Source organism: Trichomycterus rosablanca, chromosome 4 (assembly GCF_030014385.1).
Source record: "Trichomycterus rosablanca isolate fTriRos1 chromosome 4, fTriRos1.hap1, whole genome shotgun sequence".
Taxonomy (NCBI): Eukaryota; Metazoa; Chordata; class Actinopteri; order Siluriformes; family Trichomycteridae; genus Trichomycterus; species Trichomycterus rosablanca.
Genome location: NC_085991.1, coordinates 25,996,424 through 26,004,224, shown reverse-complemented (window position 1 = coordinate 26,004,224; position 7,801 = coordinate 25,996,424). Strand labels below are relative to the sequence as shown.

The following is a 7,801-nucleotide window of genomic DNA, read 5'->3' as shown; positions in this document are numbered from 1 at the left end:
ACAGTACTGTGACATTATATTGTCTGAGCGATTAAGCATTAAGGGCCTTGTTCTAGGGCCCAAAAGTGGCAGCCTGGCACATATATATATATATATATGTATATACTGTATATGTGTGTGTGTGTGAGAGTATGTATTTATGTATATATATATATATATATATACACACACATACACACACATATATATATACAGTGTATCACAAAAGTGAGTACACCCCTCACATTTCTGCAAATATTTTATTATATCTTTTTATGGGACAACACTATAGAAATAAAACTTGGATATAACTTAGAGTAGTCAGTGTACAACTTGTATAGCAGTGTAGATTTACTGTCTTCTGAAAATAACTCAACACACAGCCATTAATGTCTAAATGGCTGGCAACATAAGTGAGTACACCCCACAGTGAACATGTCCAAATTGTGCCCGAAGTGTCATTATTTTGTGTGACCACCATTATTATCCAGCACTGCCTTAACCCTCCTGGGCATGGAATTCACCAGAGCTGCACAGGTTGCTACTGGAATCCTCTTCCACTCCTCCATGATGACATCACGGAGCTGGTGGATGTTAGACACCTTGAACTCCTCCACCTTCCACTTGAGGATGCGCCACAGGTGCTCAATTGGGTTTAGTCCATCACCTTTACCTTCAGCTTCCTCAGCAAGGCAGTTGTCATCTTGGAGGTTGTGTTTGGGGTCGTTATCCTGTTGGAAAACTGCCATGAGGCCCAGTTTTTCGAAGGGAGGGGATCATGCTCTGTTTCAGAATGTCACAGTACATGTTGGAATTCATGTTTCCCTCAATGAACTGCAGCTCCCCAGTGCCAGCAACACTCATGCAGCCCAAGACCATGATGCTACCACCACCATGCTTGACTGTAGGCAAGATACAGTTGTCTTGGTACTTCTCACCAGGGCGCCGTCACACATGCTGGACACCATCTGAGCCAAACAAGTTTATCTTGGTCTCGTCAGACCACAGGGCATTCCAGTAATCCGTGTTCTTGGACTGCTTGTCTTCAGCCAACTGTTTGCGGGCTTTCTTGTGCGTCAGCTTCCTTCTGGGATGACAACCATGCAGACCGAGTTGATGCAGTGTGCGGCGTATGGTCTGAGCACTGACAGGCTGACCTCCCACGTCTTCAACCTCTGCAGCAATGCTGGCAGCACTCATGTGTCTATTTTTTAAAGCCAACCTCTGGATATGACGCCGAACACGTGGACTCAACTTCTTTGGTCGACCCTGGCGAAGCCTGTTCCGAGTGGAACCTGTCCTGGAAAACCGCTGTATGACCTTGGCCACCATGCTGTAGCTCAGTTTCAGGGTGTTAGCAATCTTCTTATAGTCCAGGCCATCTTTGTGGAGAGCAACAATTCTATTTCTCACATCCTCAGAGAGTTCTTTGCCATGAGGTGCCATGTTGAATATCCAGTGGCCAGTATGAGAGAATTGTACCCAAAACACCAAATTTAACAGCCCTGCTCCCCATTTACACCTGGGACCTTGACACATGACACCAGGGAGGGACAACGACACATTTGGGCACAATTTGGACATGTTCACTGTCGGGTGTACTCACTTATGTTGCCAGCTATTTAGACATTAATGGCTGTGTGTTGAGTTATTTTCAGAAGACAGTAAATCTACACTGCTATACAAGCTGTACACTGACTACTCTAAGTTATATCCAAGTTTCATGTCTATAGTGTTGTCCCATGAAAAGATATAATGAAATATTTGCAGAAATGTGAGGGGTGTACTCACTTTTGTGATACACTGTATATATATATATATATATATATATATATATATATATATATATATATATATACACACACATACACACATATATATATATATATATATATATATATATATATATATATATATATATATATATATATATATATTTAGTAATCCTGTAAAAGAGAGCATGTTTATTGTGAAGTGATATTTTCAAGTGCCCCACTTTAGCAATATTTACCCTATTATGTAACTGGAAAATTACCAAAGTAATTTGGGATAACAGTGCTAGAATATTCCATGAAGATCAACATTCGTCTCAAAATATCAGAACACCTCAAAGAATGTAATGAAAGGTTAGACAGGGTGTGTGTGTATCATTCATCCATCCACACAATACACGGAGACGGTCTCAACACTTCACAGCTACTCATTCAATTACCAGACAGAGGTGTGAGTGATTTACACAGGACAGCTCAGTGTGTGCTTCAGCTCGGGTTTTGATGTACTCTGGTGGGCTACACACTTAAATGTTGATTGTGCGGATGGTGCCAGCGGGTGTGAACAAATTCGATCAAACCCTGTTCTGCCATTACACACACACACACACACACACACACACACACACACACAGCTCAGAGCGGTAGAGAGAACAGAGTGGCGACACTCCCATAGGGAACCGTTGGAAAGGGGGCGGGACATATTTTCTGTGCAGCTTCCGGGTTGTGGAGCTCTGTATAGTTCCAAACATCCCATAGAGCCCCATTCATTTCCACTACTTATCAAGCATTTTTAGCTGTTTGTTGCTTTGTTTTAAAAAAAATAATGAATTTGATGTCATTAATATACGTAATACTGTTATTATTTAGCATTTGCTCAGCACTAAATGTTACATGTTTATCTTAATTAATAGGTATAACTGAATTTAGCTTAGTCAGTTAAGCTAAATTATTGACACTAGAGTCTTTTCACCTAAAATTGATTAATTAAAAGTTGATTAATCAAGAGTCTTGTTACAGAAATGATAATAAAACATCATAGCCATAATAAATCATTATACTTTTACTTTCATTCTTAAGTACATTTGAAGGTAAATTTAGTTTAGTACTTTAGTGGAGGTAAAGAGTATTTTTACTTTTACTACTACTTTTACTGGAGTAATATGTTACCTTGGATATCTCTACTTCAACTCAACTACATGGTTTGTGTACCTTGTCCACCACTTACATTAGACAAAATGAACTAGTGCATATTAATTATGAATTAATTCATGTATTACATGTAGGAATAAATTATTACTTACTCATGAAATAAGACATGAATTAATGCTATTTCATGTACCTGCACTATAATGTTAAAGGTATTGGTACGGTAGTGTGTTTATGAATCTGTTCATTCAGTGCAGGTAAACCTTATGAATCCAGCCACATGGCTTAGTGTTTAACCAAAATGATTATTATTATGAATCCTCAGGAAAGTGAAGGGAGATTAGTTTATGTAAAAAACAAAACATAAAAAACTGTCTAATCTCTGTACTGTATATTGTCTCTACTACTTAATGATATGGCATTATGTAATGTATGCTAATATAATGTACTGTGTGTTAACAAGAACGACCTATTAACAAGTCATTATAAACATCAATCTTCCACTTTATATACCAAATTGATATTAAAGCAGATGCAGTAAATGTAAACGCAGTTGAAAATACCCAGAAATTGTACAAATGTTTATTATTTAATGTTTAATATTTCATTTACTGCTGCCGGTCCCATATGAGAACATGACAGCGCCGGGTTTGTTTGGAACTATTGGAGGGTTACATGAACCACGTGACCGCGTAGCGGCGAGATCAAGGAGTGTCGCAACTCTCTCTATCTACGGCTCTGACACAGCTCTGCAGCACCCGCGCTCATTAACGCAAATTAGATTGACTGCGCTCTGATTGGTCAGTTCGAACTGCGCTGTGACGTTAGCGCGTGCAGCTGATGTGAGTTTAAAGAGAAGGCGGGAATGACAGACGGGCTTTATAATAGAGACAGAGGCGCTCATCAGTGCGGGTGACTTGGTGAGTGCAGGGTCCAGTCCTCGTCCTTCCACTATTTCATTTATTTAGACAGTTAAGATTTAGGTTTTGGGGTTTCTGTGAAAGGCTGGTGTTGTTAAGCTTGAGCGCTTTTTAAACGGATGCAAGAGTTCTTTGTGGAGACGCTACTGTTCTCATAGACGCACAATGATGTTCGAGGTAGGTTTATTTATACAAATCATGCATGTATTGTTTGTGTATATGCAGGGTAATCTATATGCTCTGGTTTACAATCTATTTGTTAAATTGTACTTTACACCTTTAGAGACAATTTAAGTTGATGCATTATTATAATTGTATACACAGGTCCACAATGTTTGAATTTGATTTGTCTCAATTGACTCCTTAAATTTTCTATAAATTATTTACTACACATCTGATGTAGATTTTCTTTTCACTTTGACACAAACCCTAGAAAAAGTCTATGCCCATCATTATTCCTTTCCATATTTTAAGCAAACTGTTATAAATTGTAACATGTAAACTGTAACACAATTGACACTTCATGTATAGCCTTTCAAAACTTAACAATAACAAAATAAAAAACCCAATACACACTACTGTCCTGATTTTTATAAATTATAGTTTAAGGATCAATAGTACTGATGTAAAATGTTACTTATTGCAGTGTAATTTGATTGGTCGACTTTGTGCATGAACGTCTATGCTTGTTACCTAATAAAATTGTAGTTGAGCTATTTTATAATTTACTAAGTCATTGTGGTAAGTGTGGTGTCGGGTACTGTGCAAATCCTGCCCCATTTCCCCCTTTTTCACATTGTCGAAAGACTACTTAAGCTGTAATAGTATTTTAAACCTCAAGCTTGGCTAGAATAGAATCTTTGTCACTATACACAGGTACAATGAAATTGTGCATGGCATCTCTCCAATAGAGGTAATAGTAGCAGTGAAGAAAATAGTAGCAGTAAAAAATGACTTTACAGTCTTAAAGATTAAAAAAAGAAAATTACACTATGCAAAAGTAATGTACATGTGCATTATAACTATTGTATTTGTGCAAATGCTGCATAGTCTGCATGTGAATTACATCTGTGGTATTTATCGTTTATCTTGGGTTTGATTTTTCTACCTTGTATTGCCAGCTACATGTCAAAGTTTGTACTATCAGTGTGTACTCAACATGCAATCTTGTAATGCACATGGTAGCCATAAGCTACTGCACTTGTGACTTTTTTTTTTATTAAAGTTGCACTACATGACTTATTTTAATACATTTTTTACTTGTATTTGTAAAACTGTCTAAAATTTACCAGCATTTTAGTGATGTTTGCCAGATCATCCACCTTTTAATGGACATGGCAATATTGCATTGATGTACTTGGCACTCTTCTTAACCAAAAACTAATAGACTAGCTATCCAGATTTCTTATTTCTGTTTAGTTTTTTTTTATGGCATTGTAAATAATCTTTAATTGTGTTTTTGTTCTTCTCAGACTAGCCAAAATGACCTGCTGTTTCCCTTGGAAGGTAGTGATGTCTTCTTCCCAGAGAGCTTGCCTAGCGGAGGTCAGTCACTGGCTGAAGCTTTGCTTCCTTTGGTAGAATCTCCACCTCTTAACCCCTGGCTCTGCTCCACTCGCTACAAGACTGAGCTGTGCAGCCGCTATGCCGAAACTGGTACATGCAAGTATGCCGAACGCTGCCAGTTTGCTCATGGACTGCACGACCTCCATGTGCCCTCCCGGCATCCCAAGTACAAGACAGAACTGTGCCGTTCTTTCCACACATCTGGCTACTGCATGTACGGCAGCCGTTGCCTTTTTGTACACGGCCTGAAGGAGCAAAGGCCGGTTCGACAGAGGCGCAGGAATGTCCCCTGCCGCACATACCGTGCTTTTGGAGTCTGCCCCTTTGGCACACGCTGCCACTTCCTGCATGTTGAAGGAGGTTCAGAATCTGCTGTGGATGAGAAGACCTGGCAGCCACCTTTTCGAGCCAGCGAATGGAAGCCTCGTGGCGCACTTTGCCGTACCTTCAGTGCTTTCGGTTTTTGTCTATATGGCACTCGCTGCCGATTCCAGCACGGCCTCCCCAATTCAGTAAAAGGCCTAGAATTAAACAGGGCTCCCTGGTCCCCACAGGTGCCTGGAAGAGCCATCTCCCCAGCCTCTGATATGCACTCTTTCTCACCACCTTCTTCCTCAGTGTCTTTATCACCTCAATCTATGCTTGCCTCACCTACGTTCCCTGATGACTCTGGCCCAGTCACACCGCCATCTGCAGAAGTGGCCAACAACGCATTTACCTTCAGTAGCCAGCATCTCAGTGACCTCCTGCTGCCACTGGCCTTCAGACTCCAGCAGCTGGAATGCGCTTCTAATCTGAACCCACAGAGCATGCTTGACAAGCCACTGCTTTCTTAGCTTTGTATTTTATATATCTATTTTTTGTGTAAATATTTGCCTATTTTGGTAACTTTTTGGGATCCTGCAGTCTTTAATGGGGTGGCAGATTTGGATGGTTAGAATTATTTTTATTTATTTTTATTTTAAGTCTGTCCCAGTGGTGGAAAGGTGAACTTAACAGATTTAGTCTGTATGTTAACATATTTTAACCTGTTGTACATATGTTTTTTGGGACTATGAATGTGTATTTATGGATTTTAATTTAACTTGTCCTACCTAAATTATTTTCAGGATGGTGACTTTGCATCCTTTGATTTTAATAAAACCACTAACAATTGTTGGTGCTATTCATAACCATATTTGTGCCTTTCTTTTGGTTCTTTAGTAAAATATCACTTGGTTACTGCAGTTTGGGTTAATGATGCCAGCTGAAAGTTTTCTTGTTGCCACAACTTGACGCTAGGAAAGTGTAACTTTTCACACAACTGATTTAGCTTTCCACGTAAAGCTTCACCTGCTACATGTACACCAAAAGACAGATCAGGGAGTTATTGCACCTATAGTTTTATTCCAACCTATTTGGTGAAGATAATACTACACACTAGTGTAGCCCTTGTCTAACTGGGGGGAAACTGTACACCCTTGCGCAGGTGTTGAGGTCTATGTAGAAAAGAGATTGCACACTTAATCCAGGGTTTTGTTTAACAAATCTTGAATGTTTTGGAACCTAGTAGTCTGGACCCTTCTGTTCATTTGTTTTAATGGCTTACATTGATCACTGGAGGTCCTAGTCCTTTTTAAAGCTTGATGCCCCTAGATCTTTACATTGCCAAAAAGAGTACTATTTAAAAAATTACGAATGGGGGTTAACGGAGTATTTTCCACAATAAACAGGGGAAAAAAGTTTAAAATATTTAATATCTGGAACATTGGATTTAAAGTATGCACAAATTAGGAAGGGTGTAAATACTTGTTCAAGCAACATGATCTTATATGGCAGGGCTTAGTTCTAAATGTCTTTATAAAATTGCTAGGTTGCCTAGATGAAACAGTACCAAACTTGCCATGGATTTCCACCATAATGTTGTCTGGATCATTAAAAAAAAAAAAGCAGAACTGATGCAGGGGAGGCATTATAGTTAGGGTGGCCAGACGTCCGGTTTTAGGCCGGACAGTCCGGCTTTTCAGCTGCCAGTCCTCCATTCACGCAACGCTAGGACGGACACTTAAAAATCCTCCTTTTGGAGTAAACTGGTTTCATTTTTGATTAATATTATGTCATTGGCTCAGGTACATGTCAGAACAAATGCTTCGTATTTCGTTGGTTTAACAGCCTCCTTTCACTGCTTACAGCGCTACCACTGGCCAATCGCAGAAGGTCCGCCCTCTAAATGCTAGTCTGTGATTGGGTGGTTGAATTTCGCTCGCTCTGGTCTGTATCAGAGTCGTAGATAGAGTTGCGACACTCCTTGATCTCGCCGCTACGCGGTCACGTGGTTCATGTCCAAACAAACCCGCGCTGTCATGTTCTCAAATGGGACAGGCAGCAGTAAATGAAATATTAAACGCTAAATAATAAACTGGGTATTTTCAACTGCGT

The 7,801-nt window shown here is 39.6% G+C and overlaps 1 protein-coding gene across 1 annotated transcript; it reads left to right on the top strand.

Annotated features, from left to right (window-relative positions):
- Positions 1-3,985: 3,985 nt before the first annotated feature.
- cth1 (cysteine three histidine 1) lies at positions 3,986-6,398 on the top strand. The gene is made up of 2 exons (XM_062993128.1): positions 3,986-3,994; positions 5,290-6,398. Exons 1-2 carry the CDS (start codon positions 3,986-3,988, stop codon positions 6,217-6,219), a joined length of 939 nt encoding a protein of 312 aa, XP_062849198.1. The 3' UTR covers positions 6,220-6,398.
- The last annotated feature ends 1,403 nt before the right edge of the window (positions 6,399-7,801 follow it).